General features: G+C 43.1%; 1 protein-coding gene and 1 long non-coding RNA gene across 6 annotated transcripts in view; one reads left to right on the forward strand and one right to left on the reverse strand.

Annotated features, from left to right (window-relative positions):
• Window positions 1-13,846, reverse strand: part of CPNE8 (copine 8) — a 115,069-nt gene extending 101,223 nt beyond the window's left edge. For 3 of the 5 annotated variants that reach the window (XM_075081321.1, XM_075081322.1, XM_075081325.1), the window contains exons 1-2: window positions 13,054-13,612; window positions 607-647 (exon numbers count right to left, since the gene is read on the reverse strand). In XM_075081321.1, coding sequence (XP_074937422.1) covers window positions 607-647; window positions 13,054-13,193 — 181 coding nt within the window. In that variant the 5' untranslated portion in view covers window positions 13,194-13,612. Of the gene's footprint in view, window positions 1-606; window positions 648-13,053; window positions 13,613-13,769 lie in introns of those variants that run through there. The other 2 variants (XM_075081324.1, XM_075081323.1) reach the window with 2 other exon arrangements.
• Window positions 13,801-15,505, forward strand: LOC142051792 (uncharacterized). The gene is made up of 4 exons (XR_012658637.1): window positions 13,801-13,888; window positions 14,328-14,415; window positions 14,799-14,935; window positions 15,363-15,505. It is a non-coding gene; the product is annotated as an uncharacterized LOC142051792 (long non-coding RNA).
• Window positions 15,506-18,185: the final 2,680 nt, after the last annotated feature.

The following is an 18,185-nucleotide window of genomic DNA, read 5'->3' on the forward strand; positions in this document are numbered from 1 at the left end:
ATTTTAAATCACAAGTCCCATCATACAAAAACTCATAGGCACGAGAGTGTTTTTGGGACCCAGTTCTGTATTAATAAAACTTAAGGAGGAAATGGGCATCACTACCTTACATATCTGAAAACATTAATACATAAACCATCATACTATTTTTGATCAGGAAAGGCCGTGTTTCCCAGAGATTAATTAACTTAATTTTATTTTTCAGCGTTTGACTAAGATTAGCGGACACTAACACTACATGCTAGCAGCAACAAGTGCTTCTAGTTTATTTAGAAGTTTGCTTACTAGCTTTGCAGAAGATCTAGAACAGATACTACTAAAACTAAAAATAACCCAAGCAAACTTTTCTGCATTTTTTAATTTTAGAAAACTGTAGAGTGACTGCTAAATAAGGGACTGTGTAGCTGAGGAAAGCAACAGTGAATATAAAGTCTTTAAAATTCCAGTTCATGAAACAGAAACTATAACTTATTTACTTTAAATAATTTTCACAATGACAATGTAAACCTAATTGACACTGAAGAAAATAACCCATGTAATTTTAATACAGTGTTTACACATTCAGAATATATGATGAGAAGCAACAATAGAATGCTATATACTTACTTGGATCAGATTTAGAAAATGTATCTCTGTCCAAAAGATTTCTGTAAAAACAAAACAATGAGATAAAAATAATATTATTTATGAAAAATAGTGAAAGATACAAATCTGATATCAATGCATACATATTTTTAACAATTCTCATCGAGACTCAGCTTAGTTTTCTGCCCTCCCAATGCATAAGATTTATTTGAAGTCAGTCAGCACTAACGTTCGAGTATTCTTATATTTCATTTTATTATACATTTTGGATCTGAGCAAACTGTGGCTCATATACTCCAATACCATGAAGTGAAAAGCAACACATGAGAAGCCCATTAAATATATATAATGGACATCAGGAACAGAAATACCTTTAAACCACAAACTTCTACCAGAGATTAACACACTAGTTGAACCAAAAACTTTAGACTTTACTTATAAGAATGGCTTTGAGATCTCAGAGCCATCAGCAAATATCTGTAAGAATCTGTCATGGATTAGTAAGGTAAAGAGAACTAAAGCATATCCAGGACATGCACCAAAATTAGGAATTTTCTAAACATCTACAAAATCCCTAGGAAAAAGTAGTAAGAACCGATTTCTTTGTTACACAATGCACTTCCAATATCGTAGCCACACTTCAGCCAACTGAGAATCATACACAGATGAGGAGACTCAAATTAACAATAAGTCTAGAGAACCAGGACTGACCAGAAAACCATTCTCAGAATAGTTACCAACATTTATTATTAAAAAAAAAATAATTATCCTGACAAACTAGAAAAACAGTCTGAAAACAGGATGCCATTGAATGGAGACAAGAGCTATTAAACTTAGGAAGGTAGTTTAAGTTAGGTATTAAACTTAATGCAGCATAGCTGCATATAAGCTGGGTATACAGCAGTTATGTTAAAAATGGTTCTAGACATCACAGTAGACCATAAACTGAATGCAAGTGAGGAATCTTGTGCTTTTGGGAAAAAGGCATACTGTAATACATAAACAAGAATGCCACTTTAGAGTAATTGTCTGGTCTTCATAATGCTAGTAAACACTCAATTCAAGGAATAATGTTTTCAGCACTCCAATTTCTTGCAATCTAAGGCAGACATGGAGCCACCAGAGTCAAGCAGAAGCAGAAATAATCAGAAGTCTATAGAATATATCTATGAGGAAAACACTCCTGCAAATTGAAGCTGATCTCCTTGTAGCCAGAGCAAGTAGGAACAGGTTTAACCCTAAGCTGAATCTTCTGCACTGCAGGTGCAGAAATTGAACTTTATTCCATTGTTTTACCATCTTTCATTGTTAAAGGTGGCCAGACATGATGTGAAGTCTCCACCACTGAAGGTCTTTAAGAGCATGTTAGGTAGCTACAAGTCCTAATAAATTCTTTGATCCTACCCTGGAGCAAGAGGAAGGATTAAATAACCAGATTACATCCTTTACAACTTATTATTTTTAATAACAGTACAGTCTCTTCAAAGGTCACCATTTATTACTCTCATTCAGATCTAAATCACATTATTTTTGTGCTTCTGAACCATGCTGAAAAGTATATTAATATGTTGTTCAACAGAGGTGTTCTAAGCTGTCCACTCAGACTTCAACAAGGAAAATATATTCCCAGTTTAGGTACTGCCAAGTCCACATTTCAAAACAAGCAATATGAACAAAAGATAGCTTTAAAAGAATGTTGTGTGCATCTGGGGTTTTTTATTTTAGCCAAAGTAGGCACTGGGTTTAAAATTAGTGTTTGTGAATGACCCTGAAGTCTGCACATGCTGCTACTTCAGGAATTCTCCAATCAATTCAGAAGTGGGAGTTTTACATATGCATTTAATTATACTCAGAGAGACTGTATTCCATCTTAACCAAAAATGTGCAAATATAAATTGACATATTAACAAAGCCAGGAAAATCAGTGGTTCCAAGTCTGTATTTGACAATGACCACTACAAACTGCTCTAAAAGACAATACAGTAAATTCTGCAATATCAGAATTGCCAATCCAAAATGAAAATTACCTCCTATTCCTCTTTAATTACACCTACCTAGATATGCCATTAATTCATTATAACTAGAATTGGTGTTATTATCCCAAAATGAATTGCTATAAAATCCTAGAATTAGGGTTATATGAAAGAAATAGTACATAAGGTTTTGGGAGAGGCCTCCCATGTTCACCATTAGGATTCCAAGCAATTTTAATTCCTCTGCAAAACTACTATACAATGACCTTATAACCAGTATGTTACTGTTTGTGACTGCAGATTAAGACTAAAACATTTTAATGATGCTTACATTGAGCTAAGGTGCTTCGAGTTTTTAAAATATTGTCTACTCTTATTTTGTTCCCTTTTAAGTTTCATTTTTTCTTCCTCTATTTTCCATTATATATAAAAACATGAAGACTGGCCATACCAGGTACTGTAAAGCTCAGTCTATCCCGATACTCTTATTCCAGCATTTGCAAGAGGTAGCTATCATGGGAAAAGTGTAACAACAAGGTAAGAATCTGTAATGCTTCCTGGCAATGTTCCTGGTCACCCACCATTGGCTGCTCAGGGACATCTTGAATTAAGAACATGTCTACATGACAGTATCCCTGAAAGGATTGTAAGGGTTGAGATACCAAAGTTTAACACTGCAATTCAGGTCAAGAAAGGGTCATTAATTCACAGTTTTGAACTAATATAGTTTGTAACATCCTCAATTTGAACCTTCATACATTTTACCATAAAAAACCCAATGTCTTCAGCAAAGTTTGCAGACATGCCTGACTTTCAAAATCATTAATAACTAAGCAAAATAGTAACATAAGAACAAGCTGTTCAAGCAATGCAGGCAGTTTCAGAAGGTACTTAAAGACTAATGTCAATAGAAAAAAAAAGTCTGATTTGTCCACTAAATCACTTAACAGCTCAAGAAGCTGCTCAATTTCATTTGTGCGTTTTCATTTTAAGGGGAAAACAATCAAAACGCTCCTTCGAATATATTAAAACTGCATGGCACATAAGCATAGGGCAATCTGCAAGGAAAAAGAAATGCTAAAAGCAAAAGGAAAAAGAAGACTGGATGTATTTCTGGAACTTTATGTAGTCTTTATCCCCATAATAGTCAATGGCACTTTCTGCACAGGCTGAGTGACACAGCGTGTATTTCTTTCCCTTTTCCTGAGAAAATTATTCTCTTTGGTAGTACAGTATTTTGTCTCAGGAAACAGTCCTAGGAAAGCTCACAAACTCAGAAACCAGAGATACATGAAACTTCTGTTTCTTCCTCCTAATCAAAGTATCATGAGAAACAGACTCCTATTTTGACTGAACATTGTGAGTATATTTTTTCTATGCCCATTCAGGTTTCCAGATAAAGAATGCTAAAAGAAAAGAGAAGGAATTGCAACCAATTATGAGGAAGAAAAAAAAAAAAAGACATCTGCTTTTACCTGGAGAAACACGCACATCAAATACCTACAGCAAAGAAATCTAGGAACATCTGTGAAGAAAACATTATTCTACCATCACAGATCCTGAAGGAATTTGTGCTGCATCTGCCCATTCTGGAGTGGACCTTCCAACATGGCTGCAATAGCATAGATGACTAAGGGAAAAAAAAATAGGAACCATAGCAATAACACCTACTTAGTCTAAACTGGAAAGCACAAGAAAGATTAGAAATGCTGGGAAAGGTTTGTTTTTCTGTATAATGAGTGCAATTTCCCCAGGATTAAAAAAAAAAAATCCATAAATAAGAAAAATTAAAACATATTTAGCTATGCCTTGCAGAATCACTTTGTCACACAGTTTCATTAACTCCATCAAGATTTGTCAAGATAACAGTTTCTGCCCAGTGCTTTGCTTCAAAAATTGCTTTAGAATAAATAGAATATTTCAGTTGGAAGGGACCTACAATGATCTTCTAGTCCAACTGCATGACCAGTTCAGGACTGACCAAAAGTTAAAGGGCTTTGTCCAAATGCCTCTTAAACACTGACAGGCCTGGGGCATGTTCCAGTGTTTGACCACTTTCTCGGTAAAGAAATGTTTCCTACTGTCAAGTCTTTTGTACTATGTTTAATGTAAAAAAAAAAAAATCTCCTATGTATAAATCAGATACTTCAAGATTCACTGATCTAGTTAGCAATGGTAGCTAAACACAAATCATTACCATCTATGCTGCTTTGTACAACCTCATGTACTCTATGTATTACATGCATGTTGGCAAAAACTGACCTACATTAAAAAGTAACATTTACTCACCTTGTTCACATATACTTTGCTTCAAATGACTTTATTTTAATGATCAATACCTGAATTTCCTGATCCGTAATTTTTTAGTTTTAAGTTTAACCCTTTGTTAACCCCAATTGCTAAGCAGAAGTAAATTCAATTCCCCCTTCAGAAATGACAGAATTCTGGCACTGAAGAACAGACCCTAGTAACTATAGAAGTGAATAGTTTAAAATCAATTTCTCTAGCTTAAAAAAAAAAAAAAAGAAAAAAAACCCTAACCTAACCATATTCATATGACTGGAAAAATTATTTATACATTGCTTTCAACAGCTCTGAAATCCTTAATGGTAAAAATGTGGTTTACTTCAGATGAATTTATCAGAATCTCTCTGGGTACTAAGGTTTTATGTTTCTCTACACCTTTAGATTACACTTAAGTGCATGCAGATTCCTTGCTTGTGAAATAAAGCACTCAGTGGTTTGCAAACACAAAAGTTAGTTACCCATGAAAAAATATTTTTAATTTTTATAAAACATACATTTTCAATATATTATATTCTCATATAAGCACACACTACTTTTCTCACAGTACACTAGTATCACTCCATGGGAAGAAGAATTGTCCCTAGTTCATTAAACAGTTCATTAAACAAATGCATTTCTCTTTCCCTCACTTATTGTGGGCCCATGTGCCTTTTTCAAGGAAGATCCTGAAAAAAAGAAGCATCTCCTCACTTTTTACTATGCAGAATACTATCCATTCCACCACTAGTTGTGACATAACTGTATGACATCCTAGTAGTCACTGTCCCTCATCCTTTAACTGATATTACGGGACTTGCAACAGACAGTCCCTAGCTAAGACGATGAATGATCCAAAGAGCCTACTTGAGTGAAGAGTATACTTGACTTCTTGCAGAGTAATTTCACAAACAACTTTTCAGTTGTAGTGTTAGCTTAAGTAGTCACCCTTCCATAGCTATTTACTCTCCCCTTCTGTATTCTGTAGAACACAATAAAAAGCAAGCTATTAGCCTCCGGATCTCTAGATTCAAAATGTCCCAGACCTAAAAGCAGATTAGACAATTTCTCAGAATTTTATCTTATTGTCAAAACAACTGGTTCTCTTAGGAAAGGCTCACAGGTGAGAAAATGGTGGCTCTCCTGACTAAGAGGCAATTAGGACAACCTCTTCCTTTCTGTTCAGATTGTCTCCACTTTTCGGGTCTCTAGGAGGACTGGGAAGAAAGCAAAAACATCTCTGATATGCAAGCCTAAGAAAACATCCACAGTAACTTTTCATAACCTTTGGAGAAGTAACTGACTCTTCTTGCTCACAAGAAGATGAAGAAATAATTTGCAGCCTCCCAGTAATTTTCATTGTCAGTTTAAACATATATTGGTTCAGAAGTGTTCCTCTTAAGGAAAAACGAAGAGAGAAGCAATGAGAAGGGTTAGACGAGCAGTGCTTCCACGAGTTTTATGACACCCACAGAAAGTCTTCTCTGGCTAGATGTATGCAAACAGCTTTAGGATGAAACCTCTATTAAAACTGCTGACTACTCCTGGAAGTTAAAAAAAAAACCAAAACCAAAGGAACTGCCAAGTTTATTTACTTAAACATAGCAATAGTTCTGCAGCAGTTCTGTGGAAACATACAGGAAGTACTGGACTATGAAAAGACACTCCCGCAGATGAAGCAGACCTGAACACAACCTTGGACTATTCCAGTTTAAATAAAAAAAGTCCATTTAGGAATATCACAAACTGGTTGAACTCTGTTTCAATACCAAGCCAATTATCATTTGAAACCAACAGAATGAACCATTTACATTTATGTTTCTAAGGCTGGGCAGGTAAATAATCTCTGACTCTGACCTACTGGTGACCACGTATCATCTTGGGGGTGCTGCTAAGGATTGCTGCTGGTCGAAAGACCTATTCTATCTAGTGTCAACTCACTGGTCCTTTCCAGCTACTTTCACCCAGCCCATCCAAATCCATGGATATGCTGTCCTATTTCAGATCTCATTTCTTTAGGAATGTATAGTTAATACAGTGTTTCATTAATGTATAACAAGATATAGAACATACAGATTGGTTTTGCACAGCTTTTCTGGAACAACTCTGTAGAAGGTGTACATCAAAAGAGTCATTTAGAAGGCAAACCTATACCATCAATGTAATGCTCCTCACCCTTTCTCAGCCATTGCAGGGGTGTTGGTGGGTGAGGCACTGCTTAGATGGGCAGAGAAAGAAAGACAATGAGGAAAATAATGCTACTACAGAAAGTCTTCATAATAATATATTTAAAGTTGTTACACACTTCCTAGTATCTAGCCCTTTTCCTGCTGTCAGGCTTTCCTTTATACCACCCTTCTGAGGCCTAAGAGTGTTGGCTTCAGCTGTGGGAGGGTGTTACAGTGTCCCACATCCTGCCTGGGGAGAAGCATTAAATTTACAGTGGTGGCAGGGGTGGAGCAGGTGGTCTCAGGAGGAGTATGATGTTGACGCCTTTTTCCTCCCCACCTGGGACTATTTTTCCAGCATGCTCTTACACCTTGCTCTTGCTTCATTGATCTGCAACTCCATTTTACCTCCATATTTACTGTATGTGATATGTTTTACATCTGCTTGAGGCTTGCTCTTTCATCTTTTTTTGGTTCTGCCCAGCTCCCAGTCTGCACTTCTTTACCAACCACTGGTGAGCTCTTCTCAGCACTGGGGTCCCCAGTGACATCCCAAGCCCCCTCTTTTCAGCCTCTATTCCTGCTCCTGTGTCCTCACTTGCGAGGCCTCTGCTATCACACCGCACCAATGCTCCCCTGCACCATGAAGTTCTGTGAGGGTCACAAATACATCATTATACACAGAATAACTACTTGCTACTATGGCCTGTAGAAAGAAATATGGTTATACCACACAGTTACACAAAGACAAGCCAAAGTGAAACTAACTAAGCAGTAGCGACCTGGTCATTAGAAAAAAAAACCCGCCGTGTTTAGGTTTGCAGCTAAGCAAATCCAAACAAATCTCTGCGTAGGCAAAGACAAATTTAGACAAAACCGAACAAGTCCTGAGACTTGCACAGTTAGCATGAAACCTGGGGCCTGTTCCTAGCCATCACAAGACTGATTTTACAGGGCAACAGATCTGCCTTAAATTCTTGAAGTCACATAGCTGCATGCTTGGAGTTCAAACAATATAGACACACAGGTGAAAATCAAACCATGTAGGCTATCAGGAATGCATCTCCATGACTATTTGGATAGACACTGTCACCCATTTATATTTTTTCCCAATATACTTGTTTTTCTCAGTTGAAGTCAGCTGGTTGGCTAGGCAGTTTCATTTCAAAGAAAAAACACGTAAGATCAACTTTCTGTTGTCGGTCATACATAACCACTTCACAGACTTTTAATCCAACCTGGACACACATACACAAAGAAAGCAGGGAAATGAAAACCAGACTTAGTCAGGATGAATTTTATATTCTGTACTTTGCATTACACAGAGTTACAAGCTCAAATAATTTGTTAGAGATATCTCTTTTATCATTGCATCTTTCTGTGACAGATATTTCTAACAAATTATTAATATTTAAAAAAAAAACAGGAGGTAAGTACACTGGCTGGATGGAAGCAATCTGGCCAGAAATCAATGCCTCGGACAATCAAAGATATAGTTAAACATACTTTTGGGTACTGCAACCACTAGAAAGTGGCTGGTTGAGACTTTCAGACTGGCAAACAAAAGAAAAGGCAAGAATTCTGAAGTAGTATGTTTTGTTCCACTGTGCAAGAAACTTGAAATTAAATTATCTTCATTACTGAGAATAGGAGTTGCTTAATTCCATTCAGCCCATTCATTAATATTGAATTTCTGTACAAATTGTGAAGCGGCATAGAACTGATCCAAACCAGGCATGGGCAACCAATTGTATTTCTGTTGAATTAACCATGATAGGGAGTTTATGCTGCCTTTGTGCACATTATGCCTGATGTGGGAATAGAGCCAGCATAGAGCTTACCCGGCACAAACCCAGAACGATAAGGGCAGACTGCCTGACTGTGCAATACTATCATAACAAACTTTCAGAATTAGCAACACGTTTACCGTCTTTCAGATAACCATGTCATCTTTGATACACTACTAGAAGACAAAGTGATCGAATTACAGCTTCCCTTTCCTATAGATATTAAAAAATTACTCTCGAAAATAATTCTGGTCGATAACTCCTCATTCAGTAAGTAAGTAAATATTAACATGAGGCATAATGAAACTCTTGGCCTTTCTTGTAAGATACGGTTTCATAAAGGTTGTGGCTCAATGAGAGGACCGCAGGAAAAAAAACTAGGTTGGTCCACACAGTACCATGGGGAGCATAGATCACCATTATATAGATGACAGAATAACAGGTCACAACAAAAAGTGAAAAATTTGAAAGCCCATTGAACTACGCTGAACTTTGTATGTTCACACACAGCACAAACTTCAAGATACATGATAACCATCATCTGCTTGTGTTCTCAGCATTAAACACACTAGTTCAGTCACCAGCATAGTAACTACACTGAGAGTGGGGAAGATGGGAACAGAATATGAAGTTTTTCCAAAATTTAACTAAATTGGAATCAGTGAAGAACATCACCAGAGAGCGAGATACAAGATGACAGACACACGGCCTGAAGCTTACCTCAAGCTCACATGGGACCACAAGTTTACACAGAGCTGGTAAGTGAAGCTTCAAGTCTAGGCACAGGCCTACAATCAGTATGCAGTGCAAATACCCCTTTAGAGGAAGAGGAACCCTTGGGCTGGAAAACAGTAGTGAGGTAAAAGACAAAGAGCTGCCTATATTCCCTCTTCCACACTAACTGGAGGGCCAAGGTCCTGATCCTTCACCACATGACAATTGTGCAAAATTATGCCAGGCCGCTACAAATAAAGATCGCAGAGCAGGTGATAGTGAAATTTTCATCAGACAACAGATGCCCTTCAGGTCATGTAATGAAGGGAGCTGCAGAGCACAGAGGGAGATGGCTACTAGAACAACTGATCCACACAATAGTGGACTATCACCTATAACAGAGGATCCTCTGGGATGACACATTTAAGTTGTTCTGCCACATCAGATCTGGCTATTGAGCCAAAGAATACAGATTCCTGATAAAAAATCTCAGAGGTTTGGAAATCTACAAGAGTCAGAAAAGAATTATGAACTTTTTTGTTGGACACGGACTGAGTAGTAGTAACTAGAAAGAATTAAACTAATTTCTTGCTTTTCTAGCATTTGTAAAACTACAGCCAATGCTTGCATTCAATAGCCATAAGAATCATATGAAAAGTTTTTAGTCATAAAGAGACCCCAGGAAGAGCATCACCTGATATCCAAACATTTCTGGATTTTATAATTTTCATACACAACTTCTCATCCTATGAGATGCACTTCTCCTAAAGGCTACCTGATGTGCCCCTGAAGCTAAAACAGGTCAGCTTGCAGAATAAGTAGGGCAATGCCATTTGCATAGTACTGGGACCTGGCTAATTTGGTTACACTGACAGTATGGGCACGCAGGACAAATTAACTTGGGAAGTGTTGACAGACAAACCACACATAATTAAGTGAATTAAGTGAATGGAAGCTGTATCCTTCCAGACAAGAGAAGACGACAAGAGAAGACGACAAGAGAAGACGACAAGAGAAGACGACAAGAGAAGACGACAAGAGAAGACGACAAGAGAAGACGACAAGAGAAGACGACAAGAGAAGACGACAAGAGAAGACGACAAGAGAAGACGACAAGAGAAGACGACAAGAGAAGACGACAAGAGAAGACGACAAGAGAAGACGACAAGAGAAGACGACAAGAGAAGACGACAAGAGAAGACGACAAGAGAAGACGACAAGAGAAGACGACAAGAGAAGACGACAAGAGAAGACGACAAGAGAAGACGACAAGAGAAGACGACAAACATTGTCCAGAATCACAAATTTATTTTGTGGCACCACTTGCACCACTTCACTGACCACCGATGTACAACACCTGTACAAACTGGAAGAAGTTCCCATATTTCCTATAATGAAATCAAGCAAAAAAAAAAAAAGAAAAAAAAAATCTAAGAAGAAAGAATAGTTATCAGCTGATAATTGTTGATATAAACTAGTGACCAAATTGGTTCTGCAACTCTTCAGGTACCAAGGGAAAACTAATCTAATAATCCAAACTATCTTAAAAGCATTTCTCTCCAGGTGCTAAGGAATACACAACTGGTAATTATTAAAGAATTTTCAGCATTCTCTGATCTCTGCAGTTTGCTCTTGCTGTATTTCACAATTTCATTTAACGCTACTTTAGCCAATGAATGTGTTTACAGAGGAATCACAAATGTGTTAATCATTAACCTCTGCCCCAATGCCACTCATTTTACACTCAATTTTGAAACACAATTTTGTAATCAAAAGCTGTCATTCCAGCACATAAAGAAGAAAGGAATCACCATGGAAATTCCCATCCTTCTGCACTTGACATTGAGACATAACAGGATGGGGGACCTTTTTTTAAACAAGAAAAAAAAAATGCAGTTTTAACAAAACAGCCATGGCTTTTGAAGACACCTACAGAGAAATTAACATTGTAAACTATATACTGATATGAGTTACAGGTAAGGTAACTAAGGTCAGAACTGGCTGACTATGTCACATACCTACATTTCTTCGTAACTATCAGAATGATTATCAAATCACTATAAAACTATGGTTTGAAGAAGACGTAGGTATATACATATAATACCTGGAACGAAATAAACTCCCACCATAAGTGAACTGGGTCAACTCCTGCATAAAGGTTCTGACATCTGTAATTGTGACAGGTTATTTGAAGAACCTAAAAGTAGTACTAAAGGTCCTGGACTGATTTTACACATAGCAGCACGCCCTTCGTGGGACCAGGGTTTTCTGTGTTCGAACTTTGCAGAGACAGGCAGTTTGTTTGTACATCAGCCTAGTGACTGTCTCAGTATTCCAAATTCATTCTTAAATATCATTCTCATCGTCTCAGCTTTCTTTTGAAATGCACGCTTGATAAAACATCAAATCACACTTTATTTACTAAGGAAAGAGAGGGAGTGGTTTGACAATTTAAGTTTAGAGCATTGCTGTTCCGTCCTCGGAGAAGCAGCGTTAACAACAGCAACTCCCGGGCAGCTACATTAGAAACTGGAGCAACGGACTATAGCGCAAACTTTTCCTCGCGTCCCATCAGGAAACAACACTAACAGTTCAAATTATCCGCTTTAGAAGCTGCCGACTCTGCTGGTGAATGGAACCACTGCTCTGCAACTACTAGGGAATACCAAAGGAAGCTGCGAAACATGAATGAAGATATGAATATAAAAGTCCACAAACAAAAATATTTTCAGACCTCTAATGGGAAATTTTCTGTGGTTCAAGGGAGAAAGCAGGATTTCTATAACACCAACAAACAAGCCACGGCCAAATATAAGTCGAGGAACAAAACCGCGTACACTAGGTTTTGTATTACGGGTTGGCATTGTTTTAATTCACCGGCAGCAGCGTTACGGTAAAATATGACCATGTAACACGGCCGGTTTCGTAACAATTTTGCAAGAGAGCCGTAAACAATCCACGAAAGGATTATTCCGGATGGGAGTTTTCTCCGTCCCCACCCGCGGCACTTGGGACAGCTCCAAAGTTGAATGCCTGCCGGGGAAGGCGCCCTGCGCGCAGGGCGAGGCGGCTCCCGCCGCCCCCCGCCGGGGGAGGCACCGGCACAGTTCGGGGCGCCAGCAACAGCTCCCTGTTTCGGCGAAGCCCGCCGACAGCCGCCCGCAGCCGCTGCGGAAGTCGGCGCTTCTCCCCGCCGTCCCCCGGCAGCACCCCTGCCGCGGGCGCGCCCGGTGGGGCGGCAAGCCGGCTGCGCGCTGGCGGCCACCGCGGGCGGGCGACCACCGCGGGCTGCTCCCGGACACTGCCCCGGGCCGGGAGTGCACAAGTTCCCGGTGCCAGCCGCGCTCTCCGCGGACAGGAGGGGAAGCGCCTCGCACAGCGCCGGGAGTGCGGAGGGCAGCCCCGCGCCCGGCCGCCGCCCCGTCTCCGCTGACAAGCCGGGGCGAGGGCCCTCCGCGGGGACCGGCCCGCTCTCGGGGGCTTGTTCGTCCCCTCCGACGCCGCGGGACGAGCGGGCAGGGCGGCCCGGAGCCGCCGCCGTACCTGCAGGACACGGAGAGCTCCACCTTGGTGGCCGGGATGCTGGAGCTGAGCACGTTAAAATCCCCCACGGACGCCATGTTCGGAAACCCACCACTTCTGCCCGGCTTCTGCTGCCCCGCCGGCTTCTCCAGCCCGAACATGGGGCAGCGCAGGACGGGCGGGAGGGAGGGAGGGAGGGAGGGAGCGAGAAGAGGCGGTGCCAAGCCGCCCGCCACAGCGCGCTGCCGCCGCCTGAGGCGCGGAGCCCTGGCCCGCACCACCGCCCCGCACCGCCGCCCGCGGGCTGCCGCCGCCGCCAACTGAGGCGGCGAGGGAGCGGGGCGGTGACGTCACCCGCGAGCTGGAGCCGCGCGTGACTGCCCCAGCCCGGGGCGCGCGAGGGGCGCCCGGCCCACGGAGGGGGGGCGGGGGGGCGGCAGCGGCGGGAGGGGACTCGTCGCTGCCCGACGGGACGCGCAGCGGCGGAGTCCCCAGGGGAGGAGGAGGAGGCGGCACCGGGGCCAGCGCGCCCCAAAGGCTGCGGGGCGGGGGAGGGCCCCGGTGGAGGCGAGCCCCGGCGGCGGTACAGGGCGCCCGCGCCTCCCCGGTCTCGTCCCCCTCGCGGAAACTCCCGTCCCGCGGGCTAGCTGGGGAATCCCCTCCTTCCCGCGTGTGAGTGAGCGGGTCCCCACGCCCCGAGCAACTCCCGGCTTCCGCGGGAGGGTAACGATAGTTACCCTTCGGGCCGGTAACGCCCACAACTTCAACGCCCGGCGGGTGAGGCAGGCCGACCGCCCGGACACACAGCAACGGCACGCCCGGCAGCAAACGTCGAGCAACGCCTCGGGGAGCGCCGGTAACGCCCGGCCCGGCTCGGCGCGGCGGGGCACGGACGGGAACGGGAACGCGGCCGGGGCCGGGGCCGGGGCCGGGGCGCGGCGGCTCCGCGCCGCCAGGGGGCGGGGCGGGGCGCGGGGCGCGCGCTCCCATAGAGTCGTGGCAGCGGAAAAGAAGCAGGAGATGAGGCGCTGGTGTTAATCGCCCGTGTAAAGAGCGCAATAACTGCTATTACCAGAGACTTCAGGGAAAGACCTGGTTCTGCCTCGGTTATTATATGCATTAACTAACACACCGAGAAATGTGAATTCCACCCTCTCGTGTATGCATGCAGGCCCTTACCTTTTTTTAAAGACCACTAATTCAGTCGCACTGAATCTGTTCATAATAATTCACAATAATCATAACAGTTCCGTCATCTTGTTTCTCATATATTTGTTTTGTATCTACCGTCACAGTACATAAGGACCCCCCAGTATTCATTTCTCATCTTGGCAGTTTGATAAGCTGTGGAAGCACTACCATCCCCGTGTCACCGATGGGAAGGTAAGGCACGGGCAAGTTAAGTGCTGTGGCTGTAGTCACACAATACGTAGGGCAGGTCAAAGACCATAAGATATCACTCCAAACCCTGTACAAAAATCCCCTACTACTCAGTTTACAGTTCTACGCATAGAAACAACAGCGTTTATTGTGTTCATTTATAAAAGAAAAAGGTAACTCTGAAGCCAAAAACCATGTCAGAATACATTTATTTTCAAATTCAATTTCTAAATTCTTGTTGGTGTAATTCAAGTTCAGTGCATGATCTCAGGTAGTACATCCAAATAACGATGGACAGAGGACTCAGATGTAGACACCTGGCTGGCTCCTAGCCAACAGATGAAGCAGCACAAATACAGAAGTCAGTAATATGGTCTTATTTACAGGACATACGCTTCTGTGCGCAGCACACGTCTGGAGCATGACTTCAGTGGCAGAAACTCAGGGAAGATATCACTGATATTTCTAAGTAACTTCTAACTTCACACCCTTCTTCTAATCTTCTGCCTCTGTTTTCAGGAAGGTATTGTCTGAATTTTCTTTTCTTTCTTTTCCTTCTCTTGTCCAGTTGTTGAACACAAAGTAATTTCTCATCATGTATCACCAGAGTATTTCTTCTGCCCTGGTTTTGGCTGGGATAGAGTTATATTTCCCTCACAGTAGCTGGTATAGTGCTGTGTTTTGGATTTGTGCTGGAAACTGTTGATAACACAGGGATGTGTTAGTTACTGCTGAGCGGGGCTTACACAGAGTCAAGGCCTTTTCAGCTTCTCTCCCCACCCCACCAGCGAGTGGGCTGGGGGGCATAAGGTGCTGGGAGGGGACACAGCTGGGACAGCCAACCCCAAGTGACCCAAGGGATATCCCACACCATATGACATCATGCTCAGCATATAAAGCTGGGGAAGGAAAGGGGGCATGTTCTGAGTGATGGCATTTGTCTTCCCAAGCAACCGTTACGCGTGATGGAGCCCTGCTTTCCTGGAGGTGGCTGAACACCTGCCTGCTCATGGGAAGGAGTGAATGAATTCCTTGTTTTGCTTTGCTTCCGCGCGCAACTTTTTCTTTACTTATTAAACTGTCTTTATCTCAACCCACAAGTTTTCTTACTTTTACTCTTCTGATTCTCTCCCCCTTCCCACCATGGGGGAGTGAGCGAGTGGCTGTGTGGGGCATAGTTGCTGGCTGGGTTTACACCATGACAGTCCTCTTTGGCGCCTAACATGGGGCTCGAAGGGTTCGAGATAACAACAGGTTTGATTGGAATGTGCTAGATTGAATTTATAGCTGTTATTGCGGTTTAGCTTTTAATCAGCAGACTTCTGTGCTTGCCATGGGGCTTGCTCGCCTTACTGTATATTAGAGTCTAGCGCTCATTAGTGGCTGTTTTTTGCTTTCACTGCTTGCTGTACTGCTGATCATCTGACGCTGCTCTGCTGGGAACATTTTGGTAAGAACAATGGCCACACGCCTGGGCTGGCAGATGGCCAGGGCATCGCTGCCGTTTCTGTGCGGCTGTACTGGACAAGCTGGAACTCCAGTGTGAACTCAAGTCAAAGGGACCGTCACCGGTGGATGAGTCCTGGCAGGATCAGGACACCCCAAAGCATCTGTGGCTGTGAATAAGTCCATGCCAGGTACATCTTAAGGTGTCTGGGGCTGTGGTTATGTCTGTGCCACAGCAGGTATACCACTGAAGGGATTGTGACTCCAGGATAAGTCCACGCTGGAGAAGGTACACATTGAAGTATCTGTGGCTGTAGAGAAGTCCATGCTGCAGCAGCTATACCTTGAACCATCAGTGGCTGCGCATGAGGTCATGCTGGAGCACCTCAAAGTGTGTGGTCATGGATAAGCCCATGACAGAGCAGGTACATCCCTGGAGGGACTGCAGCTTTGGGCAAGGCCAAGTTGGAGCAGGTTTACTTCTGAAGGGACTGTGGCTGTGGGTGAGGCCACACTGGAGCAGGTGCACCTCAAAGCAGCTGTGCTGTGGATAAGTGTATGCCACAGCGGGTATACCCTGGAGAGACACTGGAGCAGGGGCAAGGGGAAGAGTCCATTGCAATGTTAAACCAAATTATCTGGTCCAAGGGAACCAGGGGTGGAGATTGTAATGGAAATACCTTTAAATTGTTGCAACCCAGGATTTGAGTTGCATGTTATAGGAATTACTATAGCAGGAGCCACCTGAACCAGTGGAGGACAAGCCTTACAAGAAGCGGTGCAAGTGCAGCAGTGACCCGACCTGAGCTGGCTTTGGTGCCCAGTAACTCCATGCAACACACCACCTCTCCTGCTCTGAGTGACCACGAGAACAGATGGAGCCCAAAGTCATAGACTAAATTAACTCAATGGACATTTTGTGACAGTTATGGGTGTTTTACAGACGTTTCACAGGGGTTGTCACGAGCCACTGTTGGGTTGCACAATTTGGCAGAAGTTGAGCCCCCTTGCTTTCTAACCCACCTCAGATAATTCTGGGTGGCTAGGGGCGGCTGAGCTTAACTTCTGAGTGATGTTCCATTCGACGTGTTATCGTGACCAGGTTTGTTGTATTCTTGGGAACAGAATTAACACTCAAAACGGAGTCAAGTGCCAAGTCACTTTATTTGGCCGCCAACAAGTATGCAAGAGGAAAGGAGAGAAAGAGGGAAAAAAAAAAAGAAAAAGGGAGAGTTACAATAGCTACCACCACAGTTCTGCAGCATCCCGTCAGTCCGATGTATCTTCAGTCCAGTGGGGGAACGTTCCAACTGGTCTCTGCTGGTTCCACATTTTATAGCATTGTCCCGTTGCATAGCCAATGAGCTGGTTTGCATAGGACACTTCCCTCTTGGCAGTGGGGTGCATGTGCAGTATCATCACTAGAGGGTGCTCGATGGTTCCAGAGGGTTCTAGGGGGTCCAAGCCCCCCTCCCATACGTTGTAAGTGACCCTGGGGCCAGGCGCATATGCAGAGGACTGGGCCTGTGTGCTCCGAGACAACAAGATATAGCTGTTGGGTAGAACTTCCTCAGTTGCCGTTGGTAGTCAAGCCATTCTGCTGAAAATGTTGAGACAAGTTTCTGGTCCCTTACAGGGGAGGTCCATAGACTAAGGGAATTGTATCAAAGGATGGGGGAGGGGGTTAATAAGGATGTATTGGATAATGTGGGACCTGAGCGTGACATAAATGGTGTGGAATAAGGGGTGGAGAATGTGCTGGTTTTAGCTGGGATAGAGTTAATTTCCCTCACAGTAGCTAGGATGGGGCTATGTTTTGGATTTGTGCTGGAAACAGTGTTGATAACACAGGGATGTGTTAGTTACTGCTGAGCAGGGCTTACACAGAGTCAAGGCCTTTTCAGCTTCTCTCCCCACCCCACCAGCAAGCGGGCTGGGGGTGCACAAGGAGCTGGGAGGGGACACAGCTGGGACAGCTGACCCCAAGTGACCCCCATGTACCATCACAAGTATTCTAGGTGTGTCTGCAGGCAGCCAAACCAGTAAGCCTACAGCTGAAATGGCTAAAAAAAACCCCAAAGGCAAGTTTAGTTCACTATTGTCTTTGTCCATGCAGTAGTCTTGAGAGTCTGGTATCTTGAGAGGCTAATGCTGAGTACAAATACGGCACAAGATGACTAAAAACTAAAGAACAGTTTTAAGAAAGAAGTAAAACTCTTTTTCAGCATTACAATACTGTTCCTCCCTCTTTAATAATCTGCTGTAAAAATCTAAACATAATCAGTAGATCCCACAGGGCACGGCATGAATAACTTAGAACGCATGAA

This window comes from Phalacrocorax aristotelis, chromosome 1 (assembly GCF_949628215.1).
Source record: "Phalacrocorax aristotelis chromosome 1, bGulAri2.1, whole genome shotgun sequence".
Lineage (NCBI taxonomy): Eukaryota > Metazoa > Chordata > Aves > Suliformes > Phalacrocoracidae > Phalacrocorax > Phalacrocorax aristotelis.